The 23,970-nt window shown below is 40.9% G+C and overlaps 1 protein-coding gene across 1 annotated transcript in view; it reads right to left on the reverse strand.

The window, feature by feature from the left end:
* The window catches only part of STX7 (syntaxin 7), a 31,329-nt gene extending 14,041 nt beyond the window's left edge, over positions 1-17,288 (reverse strand). Inside the window, exons 1-2 of the mRNA XM_052700311.1 lie at positions 17,155-17,288; positions 10,059-10,203 (exon numbers count right to left, since the gene is read on the reverse strand). Of these exons, the coding sequence (XP_052556271.1) occupies positions 10,059-10,140 (82 nt within the window). The 5' untranslated portion in view covers positions 10,141-10,203; positions 17,155-17,288. The remainder of the gene's footprint in view (positions 1-10,058; positions 10,204-17,154) is intronic.
* Between the last annotated feature and the right edge of the window lie 6,682 nt (positions 17,289-23,970).

The raw sequence follows: 23,970 nt of genomic DNA on the forward strand, positions 1-23,970 counted from the left end.
AGGTAAAGCGTCTTGTTCCTTCAGACACACATGCAGACCTTAAGAGAATTTGATTTAAAGCAAGAACTAACTTCAAAAACGTCTCAGATAAAAGTTAGCATCCTTCCCCTTCCCCAACAGAAGGGCATGGTGGCCACAGCCCCGTTTCTTGGATTCACAGAATGATAAAGGTTGAAAAAGACCTCTAAGATCAAGTCCAACCACCAACCATCCCCATCATGCCCACCGAACCATGTCCCCATTAGAACATGTGACTTAAGGGCAGAAAACACGAATCTCTGTTTGAAGTTGGTCCCTTTTCCCTGTTTTCAAACAGCTGGAGGAAGGCACACTGCTCCAATCCATGATCGATGCCATTCTGCGCTCCCTCAGTTACAAACATCTCTGCTGTCTCCCTCCACAGCACCAGCTGGGAAGCACACAGTGGCCAGTCTTTGCACTGAAGGGGGAGAGTAAAACTGCTGGACACCCTGGAATACTTTCTGTAAGACAGAGGCCCCTACATTCTCTTCACTGCTGATCACAGCATTTATGTCTCCCCTGTTTCACCAGCCTTCTACCTCACGCAGGGAATTAAGGCTGGCAAATCAATGCATCTGGCTGCTTGTTAGATGCCTCACAATTCATCAGCAATGACACTCAAATGTCCCAGAGAGCTGAAAGCACAGGCCAAAATCACAAAGCCATAAATACACTGATAATCACCAGAAGTCAAAGATCAGAAGACAATTTTGATTGGTTCCTAGGTGACCTCATCCCTTAAGGTTTTCCCTTCCTCACTTCCTGATTCTTCCAGCTTCCCACACCCTGTAGCAATGACAAGGGACTATGAAAACAAGAATAGCACTGCTGCCAGAGGTTCTCCCTGCTCTTCTGGGCGTTACCAATCCCACAACAGAGCCTGTACAGATCTTGTGTGTGATTTTAAGCTCTTCCAGTGCAAAGTCTGACACTGTAGCTCAGGTTCCACAGGCACGCAGAAGTAGCTGCTGGACTTTGCTCCAGAGCTGCAGAAGTATACACACTGTGTGCACAGATATTTTTCAGACCTCAGAGGTACACTAACTGATCAGGCCATCTCTGCAGTGGAGGTCAAAGTAGATGTTTGTGTATAATGACAACCAAGAGTTCTTTCAGAGCTTACAACATCCCCACAGAAGCAGCACCTTGTCAGCTACTCTATTCAGATGTTTTCTTCAGGCAGCTACCATCTCATGCCAAAAATCTTACTTGTTCCATCTCTGAAAGAGTATCAGAAAGAAGCAATACCATATTGGTAAGAAGACTTTCATTCTTTCTGCAGCATTCCTAATCTGTACCACATAATATGTAACTATCAGCTGTTGAAAGCTATTTGGCTGCTCTCTGAGCAGTCACGTGCATGAGAACAGGTCAGACATGGTTAATGATGAGCCAGCAATTAAGAGCTAACCTGAATACCTATGGAGAGAAGTAGTTAAGAGCCAGCTTATGTTTGCTTTTACTATCCCAAACAGGGGATCCATTTACAAGCAGTGGATGCACTAAGTAAAGGGAGCAAAAACAAACAAACAACAAAAAAAAAAGGCACAGAAAAGCCCTGCAATGCCTAATATAAAAAGGCCTAATTTTCTCCACAAGGATTATAGGAGTAGTGAGATTTATGGTGGAAATACTTACTTTCAAAGAAAAATAAATGTAGGGGTATTTAAGAAACATGCTCCTGTCAAATATGCAGTATACAGTATTTCATATATAAAAACATACAACATAATTGAAATATTGGATGCTAACTGGAGTAGTTGATGCTAACATGCTAACTGAGGTAGTTCACTCACCTTCTCTGGTAGGGCTCAGAGATGTCCAAATACCACATTCATTCTTAGCATGACAAAAGGGAAACTGAGAATGGTCTTGATTCAGAACACTGACCCGTAACTGTAGCTACAAGAGAGATGCTTTCCCAACTTACTATCGGCCAACTTCCTATATCAATCTCCCTTCAGCTTTATGTTACTCAGTTTAACATTCATAAAACAAACCCTAAAGCCTTCGATTGGCCATCTTCAGCTCATTGCAGCTTCACAGCTTTAGAGTGAGGTGAATCAACACACAGCCCAAACCGTTCGTAAGAAGAGGCCACAACACAGAAGTATGAAATTCAGGAAAAAGTATTTATTCAGCGCTGCTTATTGCCTCCTTGCAGCCTGGAACTCTCTTCTGTTCAGATCACACAAGATGGCATTATAGCCATGGAGCAATAATTTCCTTCTGTAGTGCAATCCAAGCCAGAACAATCATATCACCATATTTCATTGAGTTGCTATCAAATACTTCCACAGGAAATGCATGGGTGTGCATGGAAAAAGCACCAGCAACAAGCAACAAACAGGAGGCACCATATTACAAAGAGGACAACAACCAGACAAGCTGGACAAGCAAGTACAATGAATTCAGTATTGCACAATAGCAACACCCGAGACTCATCACAGAAAGAGGGAGTACAGTTCCACCAGCAACTACAGCTGCTCATCACTATTTGCTGCAGTGATGAGGGGTCATCCAATCCACCACTGTCTTTTGATGAAAAAGAGGCAGATGTGGTTTCAGTCACTGCATAATGTTCAGTGCTTTTGACTGAAGCTGCACAAGACATTCCTAGACTAACACTGTATAAAAGCTTACATGCAACAACATAGCACAGTGGCAACAAAATCAGCATATCAAGAGTTTTCTGAACAAGCCTAAGTAGCTCTTTAAAACTATCAGTGCAGTTCACATTCACTAAAGATTTTAAACATACACCTCGCTACCCCTGCTCTAACAAGAGTAATAGCTCACCAGAACAACTAAATCAGGATACCACCAGTCAAAGTTGTTGCAATCTAATAAAAAGCGACCCCGCCCCTCCAAGAGGGTACCCAACTGCCATTTTCTAAGAGCCTGGTGATTTGGTTTCAGATGATTAAAAAAAAATAAGTGCAATACATCAGTGTAGAGGAACAGTGAGGTGACGGAGCACTGGAACAGGCTGCCCAGGGAGGTGGTGGAGTCTCCTTCTCTGGAGATGTTCAAGACCTGCCTGGATGCCGACCTGTGCGACCTGCTGTAGGGAACCTGCTTTGGCAGGGGGTTGGACTCAATGATCTCTGGAGGTCCCTTCCAACCCCTATGATTCTGTGATTTCCAAAAACAGTACCTTAAGTATTTATGTAATAAAATGAGAAATGGGAGACTTGATTGGTACAAAAAGCAGGAAAACTAACTCTCATACACTTTTCCGTTGGGTTTTATTAAAGTTTCTTACATTTCTTAATGGAATCATGCCTGCAAGTAACCGGAAAGAAATACAGGTAGCAATGTCTGGAGTTGAGGATCCGCCTTCAATTTTTTCAGTCCAACTGTAATTATTTTATGCTAGTTTACTACCATCTCTAGTGGTTCATATAAAGAAGCTGTCAAGTGGGATTGAAGTACTGCTTGTTCTTCTAATGTGGATGTAGAGGACACTAAATGCATGTTAGGTGCATAATAATTGATCACGTGATCAAATGTTACAGCTCAGCTGAGGGGAAGTCATTAAGCCACTTTGTGTTTACATCCTAAATTCTTCCTGGCACCTCCCTGAAACCCAGTCAGAACATTTATCTAAAGAACTTTTGTTCTGTAAGCAGTGCATGATTCTTTAGAGCACAATAGCTGCACAAACACCATAAACCCAACCCACCCGAGCAAAGAAATTTTGTTCACTATGAGGTGAGGCCAGTGACACAGGAAGCTTATTCAGGCAAAGACATTCAACATCATTGACTGGTCAACACAAGAAAGTAGCTATCACTCAGGGATACACTTGCTGTCAACCACTGACCTGGGCTTATTTGCAGGAGAGCAGCATACTGCATGTGAGCTTGAAGTATGTGATAAAGGGCTTCCTGGATAATCAAACTGCCATGCACTATCCTGTTTTCCTGACTACAGGGAGGATAATCCAACAGAATGAATGAGGTGCTTTAACTACCTTAGAGAGACTCTTAAAATTAATTCTAGACACAGGAAGGAACATGCTGATCCCTGTAGAAGAAAGACATGGAACTGCTGGAGCAGGCCCAGAGGAGGACCACAGAGATAATCTGGAGCACCTCTCCTATAAAGAAAGGCTGAGAGAGCTGGGCTTGTTCAGTCAGGAGAAGAAAAGGCTCTGGGGAGACCGCACAGCAGACTGTCAGTATATAAAGGGGACTCATGAGAAAGACTTTTTACCAGGGCCTGTAGAGGATAAGGGACAGCAATTTTAAAGTGGAAGAGAATAGATTCAGGTTGGATATAAGAAAAATGTTTTTCCACCATAAGATGAGACAGGGAACAAGGTTTTGTCCAGAACAATTGTGAATTCCTGGAAATGTTCACATCCAGGTTGGATGGTGCTTTGAGCAATCCAATCTAATGCAGGATATCTCTATCCACAGACTAGATGAATTTTGAAGTCCCTTCCAACTCAATCTCTTCAGTGATGCTGGCAGAACTCTGACCAGATCCCTTCCCATCTCTGCTGCAAACAGAGGTTGTTCTGCAAAAATTATCTTGTCTGGATGAGACCATATATATGTTCCACCACTGAAATAAACAGTTGTTCACACACAACTGTATATGCCTCCGCTGGTCATCAGGCTATTTGCAATTGCACAGTGATTTTATAATTACTACTTACATTTCTAACAATACCATTATTACAGTCTCATCAAGCTCTACTTGCTTTAAAACCACACCTGTACAAAACCGCACTTGAAACAGAAACAGAATAGATTCTGTTTTCATACAGGGCGTGACTTTAACACCTCAGTGATCCCACTTACCATTCTACCATCATTACCTGGCAATCTCTAGTCTTCTAAAGAATAATCACACAAATCTGTTAGAGATACAAACATGGCAGCAGATGTATTTCTCACGAATGTTTCAGACCACAGAGGGCACATATCAGAAGTCTAGCATTCCTCAAGGCTCAACTTATGTATATGATTTTCTATAGTTACACAAATTGAAAGGAAAAGTCATACGATAGATGTAATTCAGCTCTGATTTTAACAACATTCAGTGAAGATATCAGCTTACAGAATGCTTGGGATTCAACAGAAATTGGACAAACTTGCTGTCACAGGAGAGGTATCACATGACAGAAGTATCACAGCAGTGATCTCTGCTGGTCGAAGCTGACCTTCAAGGAATGCACTCGTTATGAATAGATGTCTGTGCTACCTTAAGAAACAGCAAATCAGGAGTTGGCAGAAAGCAGTGGTCCTTATGAGAAAGTCTCTGTTAAAGCCAGACAGACTCTTCCTAGCCATATGCAGATTTTGCCTACTGAATTATCATAACATATTTTTAAAATAATCTTTGCAGAGCACAGCTAGGCTGACTTTCAGCGTCCACAAACAAGTCAAATACACTATCACTGACCTTGCCAGAACTAAGCAAGGGTAAATTATGACACTGTACTGACTTTGCAGACATCACTGGGCAAAACCTTGCCACATGACCTTTATAAACTGGGGATAGAGAGAGGGACAGTGGAGAAGTATGAATGCTTCAGATGAGTCATAGCGCACTCTGTAACTGCATGATTACAGTTTGTAGACCAGAAGACCCCTCAAACACTAAAACTGGGCATGATTTATCAACACCAGACTTTGTTGTGTGTTCTCTATCAAACCACAGCATATTGCTGTACTGCTTCTCAACCAACAGCTCCTAAATCCAGGCTTCAGATGTCAGTGGAGATGCAGTAATTATCGATGTTGCTTGCACTCTTGCTCTTCTTAGAGGATTACACAGTCTTTGGTAGCTCCGTGCAAAAACAAACAAAAAGAATAAGGAGCAAAGTGAAACAAAGGCAATGACCCCCACACAGGAGAAAGACTTGAGAAGAACACAGGGTTAGGAAAAGAAAAAAAAAAACACAACAAAAACACAGTGAACTATGTAATCTTGCAGAGTTCCTGTCACAGATTCACAAGTCAAATCTTTCCAGCTGAGTAGAAGGGGGCCTTATTATCCTAACCACATATTTCCTACTCTTACAGCTGTGAAATCATCCTTCTAAATGAACACAACCTCCATTCTGTTTCCTGCTGGGTACAACCTTTCAAACAAACTGTTTTCCCTCGTGTTGATACACACAAAGTACTAATTCTTTAAAATACAGAAACTGGACAGATTTCCAATAATTCTTTGCCCTCACCTTTGCGTTTGCAGGAAGTCTGAAATTAACACAGTCTAATCTTTTAAATTAAGCTTTTTTTTTTTTTTTACTTATTTTATTCTAATCTTTCAATTTTCTGGATTTTCTCTTGTACAATTCACTGTACTTACACAAAAATAAATCAATAAAAATAAAAAATAAAATCACAATGTGCACCCAATGCTCTCATCTTACACAGCATTCACTAGCATGGTAAAAAAAACATGCCTGGCAGAAAAGTTTCTAAGGAGACAGGCCTTTGTTTGCCATTAAAAAATATTTTTTGTTAGCTCGTCTGATTTCTGTGCATTCCTCTTTCCTTGCTTATCTAGATGCAGTAAATAAGTGACCAACAGGAAGTATTTGAGAGCAATGCCTTCCTTCAGGATGCAACAAGTTATAGCAGCTTTCATTATGCTACCATAACACCAGTGAGTGTGTGACCTATGAAACCAAGTTCTGGGACTACTGCTCCTTTGACAAATACAGATAAAAATAACTTGATAACAGGTTCTCTATCTGCAAAATCCAGACATGTTGGAGCTCTATAGACTGTGTCATTCTTTATATACCATTTTCCATGTTCCTGTTCTTCATATTTAGAAAGTTAAGAACAGAACTCAATCATCTGTAAATTTATATTTCAAAAATCCCACACAAGGCGTGTAATCTAAGTTTTCTAATCAGACATAAGACTGGACTGGAATGAAAATCATACTCACTTAGGACCAGATTCCAGACAGAGGGACTTTCAAACCTGAACCATAAATTGTGCTCTAGTAACACAGCAATTTAGCAGCTATCTAAGCAGTGCCAAAGTGCACTACAGGCTTGTTGGTTCTTCTCTTTTAAATCTGAGATTTCCCTAGCTATTCACAGTTGTTTCTCTCCCCAGATAACACAGATTCAAGATCAAAACAGCAGAACATGGCTTGCAGACACGTGAGTATGCCCAGTGCAGCTGACAACACTGATGCTCAACACAGAACACTACAGCTCGTTTAGGCATAGTGGTTCATGCCCCTCAGGTTTCATATTGCTGTTCATTGAAAAGTCACGTGAACTCTGAAAACATGAGGAATAAACAGGTCTAAAAGCCCAGCTCTGACTCAAAGAGTGCTACCCAGCACTGGATATCAAGTAGAGCTTTGATTTTCGCAATCCCAGCAGCTCAATGTTGCAGTTTCAATAAAAGAAGAAATGCCCCAGACTAGCTCCCAAAATCTCAGCTCGTAGGTAACTTCAGCAGGCAAAATATGAGTTTGCATCTCTTCAGGCCAGGGAAAGTAGCTCCACTCACCAGATAATATTAAAACTGCTTGTTTCTATAGAAGTACTGGAAATGAAAAATAGAACAAGAATACTTGTTTTTAAAGAACAGCTGAATTATTTTTTTTTATTCCCCATAGGACAGTCTAGACTTTGGGATCCTTAACACATCTAATGTGCGTTCCTGGCTTAAATTTCAAGAGACCTTATATCTTTGAGATCTTAAAAACGGCCTATCCAACACTCTCTTCCATCCAAAGCTCTGCCAGCCTATTACAGACAGCACTGACTGTTCCAGTTTACCAGGGGTTTGTTCAAGGCAGAATGGATCTACAACTCTTAACATGCCTTCAGCTGCACGGCTGGATCAACAGACAAATAAAATCCATTCTTTAACAGAGTGCTAAGCCATCCCAGCTGTTATCTGATATAAATGGTGCTCTCTATTAACACAGAACAGCTCAAAACAAAACCAATACTCTCTGTAAGTGATTACATTATTGGTCTGCTTAACCAGCACAGAGCTTTGTTAGCCAATAGCAGTGGATTAAAGAACAAGGAAAGAAGTAAGGATCACGAGTACTAACATAACAGCAGCATCATGTGGGTGGCATTATGAAATGCTTGATATTTCATGTATGCTTTTTACCTTGTGTATATATGGCATTTAAAACCACTTCACAAGGAACCAAATCAAATTTATTACTTTTGGAAGGGCTACATAATTCAGCTTTGAAGTTGAAAAGTGCAACAGTAAATGTTTTAATTCCAAGCAATGTTGCTTTCTTTAAAAATTCTGTATCATGAAATCTAATTCAGGAAGTTAATCTGTATTTTTCCACAAGTTAAAGGGACAGCTTCCAGCTGGAAGAACGAGCTTCCTTTCAACTAATCTGTATCCCATCTATATCTGCATAGAACTATTCAGCGTGCATGTTAACAGAAGTGTGAATTAGTTTCAAGGGACTTCCCATAACATACCAGTAGTCTGAAACAAAATTATCTCCTACTTCATTAATCTCGTTCTGAAAACCAGAGAATCTCCACAACTTCAGGCACTGGAATAATGGAGGTAGTTCAAACACATTGCTCCATCTCACAAATACTAAGAACTTCTGTACAGAAGTGCAAAAGTGAAGCCAATAGCTTGGAAGCAAGAGTGTAGATTCAGGGTCAAGATTCCAATTTCTCTCTCCCTCCCCCTCTAAACAAGATCATAAAGGCATGTAACAGACACCTACTTAACAGGTAGTAGCTCTGCGGCTCCCTAGGCTTGCAGGCTTCTCCCCATCTGACCTGGAAGTTCCTATGGTTTGTAATCTTCCAACAAAAAAAAACAAACAGCTTCTGAGCATGGGAACAAACAGTTAGAAAGTGGCCAATCACTTAGAGAGGTCTATCCAAGAAACATGCTCCAGGAAACACTCACAGAACCCAGAATGGTTAAAATTCTGTAGGGTCTAGAGGAGAGAAAGGGTGGAATCCAGTTGTGCACCTAATGGTTCCTAAAAAAATCATGTGGGTGGACTTTTTGAAGCCTGATCTGGTTTTGAAGCCATGCAGCAGTGTAGATAACATATCTGGACTCAGGTCTTGGAAAGGCAGAAGCACCTCTCTATTCTTCTCTTAGCCATCTAAATTTCAAAAAGGAGGAAGGAACTGCAGGTAACTTTTTAACTACACCTTGCCAGCTTTCTTTTTAAGTCATACTCATCACAAGGAGAAAGGAAACACAACAGAAGCAAGAAAGTAGATGGAAGAGGCAGGATGAGACTACAGACTTACTGAGCACAAGATGACTAATTACGTTCAGTGACAGTGTTCACAATAGTCTGGTTTCAACTACTGATCTCACTTCATGGTTTTACCTAACAGCAGAAACTTACATCTCAGTGTCTGCCACAGGCTGCCAGCCTGGCTGTTGATGGCCAGCTCCCTTACGATGAAAAGGACTCTTTGCATGATTTGAGAAATCAATTTATATTTGCTGTTCATATAAAATAAACCTATGAAAATATAATGGAAAACAGAGAGAAGGGAAAAGGACTGAGAAGCCTAACTGCCCAAACTTACTCCTAACTTGAATGTCTCAGTTAGGTGGCTAAAATATCAGGTGGGATGAATCTAAGCACAGGTATATTAACACTTGCATAACCTTATTTACATATCTAATATGTACTTCCAAGGGTGAGCTGCAAGGCCACAGCTTCTACCCCGATAAGCAATGAAAGCTCCAGCAAATATTTCATGCAATCCTTGCTCAGCAAACACTCCAACCCACGATCTTAAGGTGCCACACAACTGACCAGGACAAAATAGGCTTATTCCCAGCAGCCATCTTACTAACTATTCATTCATTCTGTGAATACAGCGTGATACTGCACTTCTCCCAGACACATCACACTTAACCACACATCTGAAAGACTCAGTTTGCTGCGTGGTATGCCACAAACCTGTCAAGTGGGCAGGTGAGGTCAAAGAGTGAATTACCATGGATGAACCTGCAAAACTAGCCCAGAACACAGAGCATGGACACTGAAGTTTTGTATAAACATGCATAAATTCAACTTACAGCATTGCGTGATCTTCTGGATGTTAGAAGTTATGCGCTGGGCTAGTTGATTAGGATCCACCAAGCCGGCACTGTACGACATGGCTGGGTAGATTTGCTGTCAAAGTCATCCACGATGGGAATGGTCTCCACTTATTAAGGACACCTAACCCCCCCGCAAAGAAAACAGAATTATGTCCTGATCGTTGGCTTACAGAAGTCTTCATCATCATAAAGAAAAATATACAAGAAAAGATTTTAAAAACCCTTCACCTACTACTGTTTACTCTTTTCTACAACAGAGTATTAAGTATTAAAGAAGAATGTGACAATACAATAACTCAGTATTAGGTTTAGTAATAAGTATAGGTTAAAATCTGCAATCACACTACAGCAGCTACATCACAGAAACTACCACTTTTGTCAAAGTTCTAACATCTTCCACAGTAAAATAAAAAAAAAGTATGCATTCTCATTAAAGAAAATGCTGAACATTTATTCTGTGACTGCCAAATCCTCTAATGAATTATGCCCACAACCAATTGTATGGTTATTTCCACGCCATGTATCACTTATATCACCGATAGATCCTAGCATATTGAACTGCTGGGAAAAACAGTGACACTTTCTCACAGGGTATCAGAATGAATGAGGCACCTTGTGTCCTCCAAATACCAATGATTTTTAACTGCAGTTGCAACTGAATTCTATGAACTGTCATTTTATACTGCTTCAGCTGCTACATTCCTAAACATAAATTCATTTCTCTACAGCTTGGGTATACAAATGCATTTGTAGATGTGTTTTTTTTCTTTTGCACCTAGAACCTATCTTATTTTAAAAGGCCAAAATTCAGTAACATGAATATGCTCACAAATGCACTTGCTCTGAAAGAACACATATATATAATCATACAGTATACAGTAACTATTGGAAATGTCCTAGTTTACTTTCTATCATCACAGAGCAACTTCCAATCCAAGTTCAAAGATATCCCAATTAACATGGCATAGCTATGGGTATATGTGCAAATGAAAACTGGCAACGCATCTGTTTTGCAGAGAGAATGCAGACAAACCGAGTATATGTGTATCCAACACAACGCTGCCATTTCCATGCTTAGTTTTATCTCACCCTTTCCAATCCCCTGCACTTCACATTAAAGGATTCAATGTTTTAACTTCACCAGTTCCCTCCATTTCCACTGTTTGACCCAAACTATGCAACGTTCTCTTTTCCTAGGCGACCAGCTTCTCAATAAGAGATATCGCTACAACAGTTTTAGGGTCAGCCAACCAACTTGCCAACGGTGATACCAACTGTCCAGTCTGCAAGCTCAAGTCCTTTTTATTTACTTTTGAAAGTAAAACTAATTCACAACTCTTGGTGCCAAACATTACTTTCTTCCACCTCCAGAATGGCATGTATTAATACACTGAAGCCAATACCCTGGCTGTTTTACAGCAGAATAGTTCTCACATCACTTTCAGGGAGAGCAGCTGAACACTAAAGAAAATTCAAATGTTTCAGTGTTCACAGTTTCTAGCAGAGCTGCCATGAGATTGCAATGGTCAGAGCTACAAAACATCACATCCCAAAACTCCACCAAAGCTACAACTACAGAAGTTTGGCCTGCAGATGCCACCCTGCAGAGTGCATCACCTACACCAGACTGCTACCACAAAAATAAAACTCTCCATGACTTTGAGAAGATTGCTGGCTGCACCAGGGTTTCAAATCCTGTTTGGAGGCACCAGGCCTTGAAGCATCCCCTAGTAATAAACAATCTGATGGCAGATGAGGAGACACATATTTGCATTCTTCAGCTTGCTTCACAATCACTGGCAGGTCATTCTGCCTCTCTGCAGTATACTTCCTATCTTAGTCTGTTGCACATGCAGATGCAAGTTATTTTGGGTCACAGATGAAATCTTGAAGTCAGACAGCTTAAATCCCACTTCTCTGGACCAAGGTTAGCACAACAATCCTTGATCTCATTTGGAAAGTCTAGGCAATATTGCATTGAACTGGTAATTTCAATGTAAAATTTACATTGAGTAAATGGCTCCACAGCTTAGCATGCTGACAAAAGAAATTGTACCATTTTAGTGGGAAATACAATCACAGGCAGAAAATGAAAAGACTTCAGTTTAAAAACAGAAGAATACTCAAAACTGTTGACACTGCTTTTTCCCTTCAGATGTTATTTCTAAACATGTCAGTATCATGCTAACTGGAATGCCAGCGCTGGCTAAAAATACGTTTTAGTTAAATATTATATTTAATGTTAGAAGTTAAACATTAAAATGCAGTTGCTGAGCGGAAGAGCCAGCAAGAAACCAATCATCTTGGGTAAAAGGCTGCAGAACTGAAACAGTCCCTCACGGCTGTTTTTTCCCTTGTACTTGTATTCACTCACAGCTGCACATAACACATTTTTCAAGCATTTAAGTGTTGACAAAAGCAAAGCACTTAACTTTCTTGTTGTCCTGGAACTTAATACAGCTGACTTTCAGATATCTTTAAACAAGTTGCACTGTACTTCAATGAGGAAGCTGCCTCAAACGTACCGGTTGTATAATACACAAAACTTTGAGCTTTTCAACTTTCTAGTTACATAGCTGGGCAGCCAAACAGAACAGATAGTGAGAAGATGTTCAGATGATAAAAATCACAAAGTTCACATGATACACTCTAGCACATGTGGTCTTCTCTAATGAGTTCACCTCACCTTATCAACAAAAGGCACGAGGAGAATAATTTCAGCTGTAATTATATCACACACTGCAGAGTGCTGAGTCTAGGACACACTTGTAACTACAACAGTCAGCACTACTGCAGAAATCAGTTAGTCCCCATTCTAAAAACACCCCAAAATGATAAAAGCTGATGCGATTCATGAGCATTTCCTAAATTGAACTTTTTATTTGGAAAGTTTTCAGCTTCTAGACATCACCAAACAGCTTCCGTTTCAGACATACAACAGCAGGTGCCAAGAAAATCTTTCTAATGGTGTAACTGTGTACGTAGTTAAAATGCTGACTTTTTTTTCAATTTCTGAAGTTGCTTCTTTGGGAAGTTCACTTGGTTGTTTAAAGAATTAAAGTGAAATGAAGAGGAAGGGGTGCGGTTTTGGCAAGGAACAACATACTTCTTTTAATTAGAATTTACAGTCAAGTCACAGCATAGCAATGTAAATTCATAGCTGTCTTATCCCATACAAACTCTTTCATCAGCTATGATATTCCAGAGCACATCGATAGCACAAATTGGTGCAGGGTTAAGTTCCTGGTCTCTGACTAGTCCGGGTAACAGACTGGAAAGAGGAGTAAGCAGGCAGCCATCAGCTTTCATCAATTCCCAATCACAGAGCAGCCCAAAGAAAAGGAAATTTTTGTATCTGAAACAAACAAAAAAACCAACCCACCCTCTCTGACAGCAACAAAACACACACAAAAAAAAAACGAAACGGGAAGTATGAGTTTCTTCCTCATTCTAGTTATATCAGCTCTGGTGTCTAAGAGAATGAGCACTCCAGATGTACACCCTTCACTTGTCAGCCTGGAGTCACTTGCCCTCTGAAAATCCAGACAACTGCACCCTGGAAGCCAAGGGGAGCTCTGCTAACAGCAAGGTCAGGCAATCAGCCACTGGGGAACAAAACAGACGTGCACCAAGCACTTCCTCCCAGACAAAGCCAACAGGAGCATTCATTAAGACCCTACATTTCCATAGAAATTATCCCTTTCAGTTCCACAGTATTTAACTTCTCCATCATGCAACGCTTTGGCATTACTGCCTGCATGACTTCTTAAATGGGAACTAATGATGATATGCTGCAGTTTGAGGAAGTACGTTTTGCATTCAAACTGGAACAGATCTGCGCTTGTAGTAGCACTCAGTTCTTCTCAAAGTTTCAGCCTGGTGCAAGCTTTTGATTTTAACTCTCATCTTCTGCTTGCCAACATGGTCTGAGACTGAGACCACACCTAGAGGCAACTCAGCTAGTCAAATGACTGAAAAAGGTTCACCAAAGAACTGAGTCTTGACAGGAGGGGGGAAAAAAAAAAAAAGATTCAGAACACAACACTGAATGAAACAAGATCTCTCTGTACATACAGAAAATCTAAAGAATTCAAGAGATCAATATGTATTTTTCCTAACTTCTCTATTAATGAATTACTGTCCATCACAGTCACTCTGATATCCTAAGTAAATAAAGAACTTCAGTTTCAACTTGCTTTCTTGCTTTCCTTCATCAGGCATGGAAACAATTTGCTTTTCCCTTGGCTGTTTCCAGTAAGGTTGCTGCTGACTGCAGAGGCCAGTTTCCACTGACCAGACAAGGACGTGGAACTCTACGACCAAGCAGCTCTCTGATGCCATCCTTGAAAGCTCTCTTGAGACAAAAAGATGAGATGAGACAAGCACAACACAGGCTGGATCTCAGCAGCCATCACCTAACTACACTGCAGGTGCTGGCCGGTTACAGTTAACAAACATCTAATCCGTTTGGTATTTTCTCATTAAGACATTCTATGATTTTTCCTTCTCCTATAAAAACTGCCAATACACAGCATCAAGACAAAGTACACTTAAGCAATAATTTTACTATTTAAGGAATATTTACATGAATCCTCAGCTTACGGTAAGCAAAAATTATATACTGCATTCCAGACAAATGTTTGAAAATTTAAATCTGATTGGAATTAGGATTTTGTGCCTTTAAATATCCAGAGACAAGTCATGTGGTTTTCTTGGACATGCTTTTCTTTTTTTTTTTAAATAAAGCTTCTTCAATGACTTTCTTTGTAATATAATCTCTGCTATATATATACGTATATATATCCTTCAAATAGGGCAAAAACACAATAAAAATTTTTGATGTAAGTATTAGAAAGATTCTACTCCCATTCTCCATAAAAAAACATCAGCCAGTCACAATACTAACTACAGAAGATTTGTATCACAATGATTAGTAAGATTTCTGCAAGTTGACAATGCTCTATCCACCTCATCTGAGTAGGCTTTGCCAACCAGCTTCTGAGATGAGACAAGGTGACACAGCGCTTTTACAAAGTGGCTCCAGCTCCCATTCTAAAGCAGCTCAAAACAAATCATCAAACATCAGCTTTTGCTGATCTTAGCAGCAAGTAGTTAAATTAAACTTTAAGAAATAAAAGCTTCTGGAATAAGGGAGAGACTGCACACCATAAGGTAACTACTTCTCTGCTACTGCACCAGAGGCACTATCACAACTGACTCATACAGGCAAGAATTAAATCTGCCCCTGTTCTCTCCAGAGGGGATGGGGAGGTAAGTTTTGTTTGGATATATCCTTTCCCCCCCAGTTTAATTAAGGCCAAAATGTATTAAGAATAACACCATACTTTCCACTTCTGTGCTTTACAGCTCCAGATGGGCTGAAACCCTGATCCGCAAAGGCACTTTACGGGCATCTATAATACAGGAACAACTATGGGACATAATAAACAGAACAGCAACATAATTTCCTCCCTGCCTGTTTAAAAGAAGTGAAAGTTAAACTATTCAGATTTCTTTTCTTCAAATCATCTAGCTTAAGGTAAAACTAAGCCTAAATCCAAAGTGGGAAGAAAGCAAGCAAAGTTTATTGTAAAACTTTATTTGCTCTAATGCAGGAAAACTAAGATAGAAGAGATCAAAAGATAATTTTTTATTCCACTCTGCCCAATCACCTTGGTCTTGCCTCATCAGTTGTGTTGAAGCACATCAAAACTGAACTTACATCATGCAAAGACCAGATGATTTTTAAAGAAGAAATAAGAATTGTTAAGACTGTGTAACTGCTCAGTGTCATTTCCCTAGAAAAGATTTCCCAACAAAGATGTAACTTAAACATTACATTTGCAGTTATGCATTAGAAGTGCTCAGTATGTAAAACTGAACTATGGAAACATGACATGTGATTAGGCGTGAAGGACAACCAATGCCGCCTCAGCACACATGGCTAACAAGGAATATACTTATCGCTATCCAACTCATTCTTACTGATTATTACATGAAGCAACAGAAGAATGTGCCTTTTGCAAGCCTAACAACACAAGTTCTCAAGGAAATGCCTTCACAAAGAGAATCATGCTTCTGAGGAAGAAACAGGAGATGAACATTGGGAACTGGCCCACCAGGATACGGCAATGACTAAATTACAGGTCTTCATTTTTCCAGAGCTTCTCTTTGATAAGCGTTACTCACTATTTTTATACAGGGCTACAAAAGATGCCTATTCTACAGGAATAGAAATACAACAGCTCAACAGAGCACCCGGCACCACTTTCCTCTAATTTTAAGAAATTTCAACTGTTTACATTCCTCCTTTCTAGTAACAACATTCATGTGAAGCCACGGGCTCATAGCAAGAGGTTGCAGGGCAACACCACTCCCAGCTTCTGCTTTGCTCGTTCCTCAGGGGAAGTCAGAATACACGGACACATCAGCTGTGGCATTGAGCACCCTCCGATTTTAGCGTTAAGCTTTGATGAAGAAGCAGCGCCACGCGTTTCACGCCTGGCAGAGCCGAACCCTCCACTTCCCCCACAGCTTCACCGAGCTCCCACTTCTCAGGCAGCAGCAAGTCACTCGACAGGAAAGGCAGCGATAACGCCGGGCCCCAAGCCCAGGCTCTATTTGCACAGGCGATTTGTAGCCTTCCTTCCCGCAGCCAGCACACCTTGCTCCCCTCACACCTCCAACACCACGAGCGCTCTGATGCAGCGCAGCTCAACTCCCCGGGCTCAGACTGCACTTAAGCCGCCACAGCACACCGGCTCGAGGCCTCGAAGCAGCACAGCAGCGCCCAGTAGAAAGCCAGGGGGATGTCACGGCGGGAGGCGCACGAGCTGCCACCCCGGAGCTGGGCAGCCTCCACCCGACAGCGGGGCTCCCCCGCCTTCAGCCGCTCAGCTCAGCCCCAGGCCCAGGCGGCGGTCGGGAGCTCCCGCAAGCACCGAGGCCCCACCGTGCCGCCCTCTGACAGCCCCTGCTCGGCCACCGCCCCGCCCGCGCCATCCCTCGCCGGCTACCCGAGCGTGGAAGCAGGAAAGAAGCGGCCGCCCCGATCCGCTCCCGCCGCCCTTACCCGGCTCCGGTGTACCTCCTTGCACCGGGCGCGGAGCGCCGATGACAGGGAAGCCGGCTTCCCGAGGGAGGGCCGGGGCCTGGCCGCCCGGCACCACCCCGTCCTGTCATGGGGCGGGGGCCGCGCCGTGACGGCAGAGGCGGGGGGAGGAGCGGCCGCGGGGCCGGGCCGGGCCGGGCAGAGGAGGGCTGCGGGCCAAGAGCCGCGAGCAGGGGGCGCTGCCGGCTGGGAGCTCGGGGTGGGCGGGTGTGGGCTTCGCGCCGCGGCCTCCAGCGGGCGGCGAGGTTTCAGAGGGTCGTTAAGGTTGGAATGATTAGAAAGACCGCTGAGATCATCTGGTGCGACCGTCAGCCCACCGCCTCCGTACCGCTAAACCGCTTCACTCAGCGCCACATCCATGTGGTTCTTGAACACATCCAGAGACGGTGACTCAACCACCTCCCTGGGCAGCCTGTTCCAATGCATCACCACTCTTTCCAAGAAATGTTTCCTTATATCCAACCTGAGCTTCCTCTGGCACAACTTGAAAACACTGAAATATAATGAAATACAGTGCCATTATGTGAATGTCCTTTCTGACCTTCTGTTTTGGTCATCATCTCTAAATGGAAGTAGAAAATTAAAAGTAAACTGAAAGAATGGGAGATTATAAATATATTTAAAGAAATCTGGTGAGACGTCTGGAACAAAAGTTGTATGAGGAGTGGCTGAGAGAACTGAGACTGTTTAGTCTGGAGAAGAGGATGCTCAGAGGCAACCCTATCACTCCCTACAAATAACCTGAAAGAAGGTTGTAGCAAGGTGGGAGTCAGTTGCTTCTCCCACTTAACAGCAATAGGATGAGAAGTGATGGCCTTAAGTTGTACCAGGGGAAGTTCAGGTTGGATATTAGGAAACATTTCTTCTCAGAAAGAGTGGTGAGGTATTGGAATAGGCTGCCCAGGGAGGTGGTGGAGTCCCCATCCCCGGAGGTGTTCAAGAAACACGTGGATGTGGCATTTAGGGACATAATTTAGTGGGCATGGTAGAGAAGAGTTGAAGGTTGGACTAGATGACCTTAGTGTTTCTTTCTAACCTTACTGATTCTGTGATTCTATGCCTAAAAACCACTGGGGCTGGGGGAGGCAGAGCTAGTAGTTGGACATGGGAGAACCTGGTCTCTCCTAACCCAGTTACTTGAGAGCATGGGATAGATGAACTTCTAAGGCCTCCTTCACAGCAGCTGCGAATGCTCCTGAATCCTGCTCCATTCTTAAAATGGAAAAATCACAGGATCATGTGTTCCCCAGTGCCCTGCAGACTGGGATGCTTAACTTGTGAGATTAAATTAAATACTGCAGAGTAAACCCTGTTGTATGGGTGGCTGGGAATGCTGTCTCTTCTGCAACACCCAGCCTGGACCAAGGAAGTTGGGAAGAGTGATTGTCCTTCTCCTCCCCTTGAGCTGCCTCACAGACATGACTGTTTATTTTTGCTCTGTCATGGATCTTGGTCATTGCTATGATCTGAAAATCACTATCGCTTTGAACAGTTTAGGTCAGCTGCCTTGGTTCTGTCTCCTCCCAGCTCCCTGTGCCCCCAGCCTCTTTGCTGCCAGGACAGTACAAGAGGCTGAAAAACTGAAACATTCTTGTCTCTGTACAGAACTGCCCAGCAACAACTGAAACATCGATGTGTTGTTTTTTTTCTCCTAAATCCGAAACACAACAGCACATAAAACTCCAAAGAAAGTCAAATCTGTCCCAACCAGGACAACAACATAGCCTTCAAGACTGGCATATCTACATAAATTTATATTAATAGATGCCTGGAGATGTCCAGCCTTACATATGCCTAATTTTCTAACTTGCCATGGGAATGTTTACCTCTTCATTCTAAATTTAGTATGTTATTTAGATTAGCAATGATCTTAATGCAGCTACGTGCATGGGAAAATTTTCCCTCCACGCTGTTGAGCAGTGGAGTTAATCCAGGATTATCCCACTAGATGGTGCACTAATGAGAGGGTAATGCACTTCCTTTCTGTATTAAGGCCTTGCCTTGATTTTTACATCCAAGTTTTGATTATAAAATCTTTGACTGAGCATAGCCACTCCTACTTCTAGGAGCCTCAGCTAGGCTCACTGTCAGTTTTCCCTCAGAAAACAATGATTTCAAATAAGTACTTCCAATTGAAAAATAAAAGAAAAAAGAAGTGTCCTGTTATTCTTCCCATTATTGCCCCCATTACTCTTACTGAGCACTTCATCTGCAGATTGCCACTTCTTTTTTAGCTTGCAGATAACACACTCATCGATTAGTGTTCATTCTCACACCTTGGAAGTAGGTGAGATGAATGATTGCCTAGAGATACTGGGTGTTCTACGGACAAAATGCTTGTTGTCACATGCTGTTAGCTCATTTAGCATCTACCTTTCATTGTTAAATAACTAGAAAAGCTTGTGATATTATTCTTTAATGTACCCATTTCCTACAAATATCTTACAGCCTGGGAAGGAAACTGGATTATTAAACAAACTTTTCATTACAATGTTGTCTTACTATGACAGCCTCTTTAATATAGTAATCTGAAGTAAGATGCAGTTAAGACAGCAGCCAGAAAGTCCTGTTTATTGACCAGGTTCTCCTGAGAGCACAAAATATCCTTTAAACAGCACTATGAAAATGTGCGTTGTTTTACAGTTAAAACAGCAGTGTTATTTCAGTTTTTTCATTATTTCCTTTGCTAATAAATAATAGTGTTTTAGATCATTTGTAATATATGGCAGGAGTTCTGAAGAAGCCGCCTTTAAGTGTAATATTCAGAGATGCTGGAAAGGAGAGCTGCTAGAAAATTTAATCTATAAATTCATGCCATCAGCATATTTCTAGACCTCATTTGTGTTACCTAGGAATTGAGCTCTGGAACCATATGTTCATCCAATTGCAGACTACATTACACAAAATGGGGAAAGCTCTGGAAAAAGAAAAGGAGAAATATTGAGACTGTGGTATGTGTAGATTTGGCAGAGAGGGTACTGTGGATATTCAGTAGATATCACTTAAGATACTCTGGATATTCATTGAGTCTGAAAATCAGCATTTCATATCTCTGCTATTTTATGTAAAATTAAACTGGTGTGGTGTAACTTCAAAAACATTCTGTTTATATTCCCTATGGTATCCGATATTTGAAAGAGGTTGAAATTAGACCAAGACCAACACCATGTGATTTGGGAGAGACACTGCTTCCTGCTCTCCCGGTGCCTGAGCCAATAGTCTGCTCCACCTTCCTGTCTCCTTCCTGGAGTCCTCTTGTTTCTGCAGTCCCCACCTGAGAGCACGTGTAGCCAGCAAGGGGCTGTCGCTGAGTGCGGATGATGAGTGCAGGGTGGCAAAGGCATTGGAGTTGCTGGTGAAACTGGGGCTGGGCAGTCACTCCTAACCAGCTCTGCATTCCTGTGTGTTACACAGCAGCACAATAATGCAGAAATTCATCCCTATACTCATACTCCTTACAAGTGTCTTCTCTCCCAGGCATGAGTAGTGCATAATTTACCTTGCAGGCAAATCTCATTCTTGGCTATTGCATTTCACTTGCACACCACTGACATTAGATATGGAGAGCCATGCTGTTCACATTTGCTACAAATGGCAAATTGTCTAGCAGGGCTTCCCAGCAAATGCTTGATGCATTCCACAGAGTGAAGAATTGGATTTACTGTTGTTATTGCTATTTGCAGATTTAATTCAGCTATCCACTCCAAAACCTGAAATAGGATTATGTTCCTATTACACCAGATGCTGTTCCAAGTTATGGCAGATGACTATTTCAAGCCTTAACAAGCTAGTGGGTGAATTACATTGCAGAATGGCTAAAAAATTGTTTAAAAAAATGTTCTGAACATTTGCAGGTTAATTAGATTGCTACTTACTCGCCAGCAGCAGTAATTGTCATATAGTATATATTTTAAATAACAAGTGAAAAATTCTATTCCCAACATGGATGTTTCCTAAAAGAATAAAAGAAAATGAGGCTTTCTAGCAACTTGTTTAAATCTTTATTTGCCTTTCTATTAAATTCTCAAAAATCACAGTATGCTTTACCTGCACAAGAGAAGTGAGCTGAAATTATTCTTGCAAATTCTGGTCTTTAATTAAGAGGTTCCTGGAAATAAAAAGTCCTTCTTCCCTCAGGCAGACCACTTTAACATGATGAAGATTTATGCAGGGCATAAAATTAATTGTCAGTATTTTGTTCAGATAAAGAAATACAAATCTATGGAAGAACATACATTAAAAAGAATAAGTCTATGGAATTTGAGGCCAGCAACTAGATCTTACGGAACTAATATCTTTTCATTTCTAAAGGAGTTAATTGTTGAGCAACTGATCTCCACTATTTTGTAGCTCATCATTGCCATTATCATTTTACAATTCAGAATTACCTTCATTGCTTTTTGAAACCATGGAGAAAAATGCACAAAGGAGTCATGACAAAATTTGTCTATGTAAACATCAAAGGTAAGGAGTAAGAGGAGGGGCTATAAAGATGATGAAAGCATGAGTTACAATTGCTACAAAATGCAGTGACAGAAGAACAGGAAAGCAATTATGGCTGCTTCCAGACCTGCCTCACCTGTTTGCTCTAGCACTGTATGTGCCTCTCTCCATTGTCCCAACCTGTTTAACCAAAAAGAAGATCTAGCAACAGTCACCTAATGTGATGTGCTAATCCTTCTACTGTAACCTAGAAAATGATAATCCATCAGGGGAACAATGCTCATCCTCTTCCATAGAAGAAAATTAGAAAGACAGATTATGCAATGGGACTCCAAAAAGAAGTGGTCAATTGAATGTGTTTGTGACGTGTACTTTCTTGAATCTATTGAGGATTGGTAGAAAATATCTCAAATAACAACTGGAAACTCAGTGAAAGCTCCCTTTCTTTATTGCTTTGGCTGTGGTGAGTTCAAGAGAAAAAGGTGTCAATAAAAGGTGTTTTTAAGATATCTATATGACGCAGTTCGGTTTGAGACTTGCAGATTTCTACATAACTAAATGTCTAAACTTCTGTAAGATGCCCTTGCTTATGCTAAATACCCAAAAAGGGACATCTAGTGCTGATTTAGATACCCAGGTATGTCCCACCTGGCTCTATGCCTCCGCTTCCTCTGAGCTGAATGCTAGTCTTCTGTAGTCATCTCAGGTTCCCTAAGGCATCTTTGGTGTCACCAGGCAGCTGATTCATATTCTAGAAATTTACTGACTGCAAGCAGAGCTTAAACAGCCATTCTGGTTATAACTACAATCAGCTTAAACACTTACTGTAATCATAGACAGCTATGCACATTAAATTTAAGAGCCTTCATCTTGAAACTCAAGCCACAATCGAAGATTTTAAATATATATATTGTTTTCATACATATTTCTGTGGTATTCTGTCACTTGTATTTCCCGAAGAATCCGATTCTGCTTTTCTTTCTTTAGCCTGGTCATTGGCTTTGCTGTGCTATGCTAACTGTGCAAAGTCTATAGATGTAGGCAGTAAGGTGTGAGGTTTTTACCTTTTCTTACAGAATGAGTAGATAAAAGAACAGTAGAAAAGTCTTTGTATTCCATCCTAAGAAATAATGAAAATTAATACAACAAACCAGGGGAGTATCAGACACTGAGAGAAGGATGTGATATAGAATGACGCTAACATGCTAACTAACAGACATAGGGCTTCATAAATGTCTTAGCTTAAAAACATCGACCGTTTACTGTCACTGTCCAGGACAACCTCGAGATGAACTCTTAGGTATTCTTCTCCTTCCTCTGTAAAGCTTGAGCTTTGATTATTTTGAATACCAATGTATATATATATATTTTTGGCTGGAGTGTTATGAGTATAGACAAACAGTAAAAAGTTTTGAAATAATCTGATGTCAGAACAGATTACAAAATGCTAAAGCAATAACTCATTTTTGCTAGTTGAGGAAACTCTTGCCATGCAGAAATCTTAACAGTATGATTAAAAAAAAACAAGAGCAAAAGGAGTTTTGGCATTTAGTTTATTACATACGTAGTTAAAATATATAGCTGTTACAACAATCACATTATTGCTCTGATTTCCGACAGAGTATCGGTTGTGAAATTCCTTTCTTTTGTTCTGACACATGTGCCCATGTGGGATTGATTCAATTGCCTACTGAATTAGTAAAAAATTAATCACTCTTTTAAGAAAATTGCTGGGTGTCTGCTGGTCTCTTGCTATTAGTTACTTTCTTTCTGTAGCTGTCTCTTCTTTTCTTCTTTCAGTGTTTGTCCTATAGAAAATATGCCTCTGAATATAAGATGAAATGACATTCTTTAGAAGACAATAATAATTCAAACAACATTAAAACCTAACAATATTTTCACATGCCATTAACAGAATAAAATGATGGATTATTACACTTATTATTTGTATGCCTATTAATTCTTTATAAAAGAATTACTATTGCTTGGTACACTTCTTTTCTTGATAAAATGGTCATAACGATGAGGTAGAAAATAACTCCATTATGTATAGTATAAAATTTTACCATTCAGCTTGCTGCTTCCTGAACAGAGATCACAATGGTCTACAGATCTAAAATTGGCCTATGAAATCACAAAAACGTAAACATAGCTGAAGAAAACTAAGAAACTGCACTGACACTTCATGTGCAGCTCAAATGTGTAAGCATATGTTATGTCTGTAAGCAGACCCACTTCTTTGGGATCAATCAATCAAACACAAAAGCATGAGGAATCCTAGGGAAAAGAAAGACAGCAAAGAAAAAAAAAACCACAAAAATTATTAACAGTTTG

This window comes from Tympanuchus pallidicinctus, unplaced genomic scaffold, assembly GCF_026119805.1.
Source record: "Tympanuchus pallidicinctus isolate F22 unplaced genomic scaffold, pur_lepc_1.0 scaffold1, whole genome shotgun sequence".
Taxonomy (NCBI): domain Eukaryota; kingdom Metazoa; phylum Chordata; class Aves; order Galliformes; family Phasianidae; genus Tympanuchus; species Tympanuchus pallidicinctus.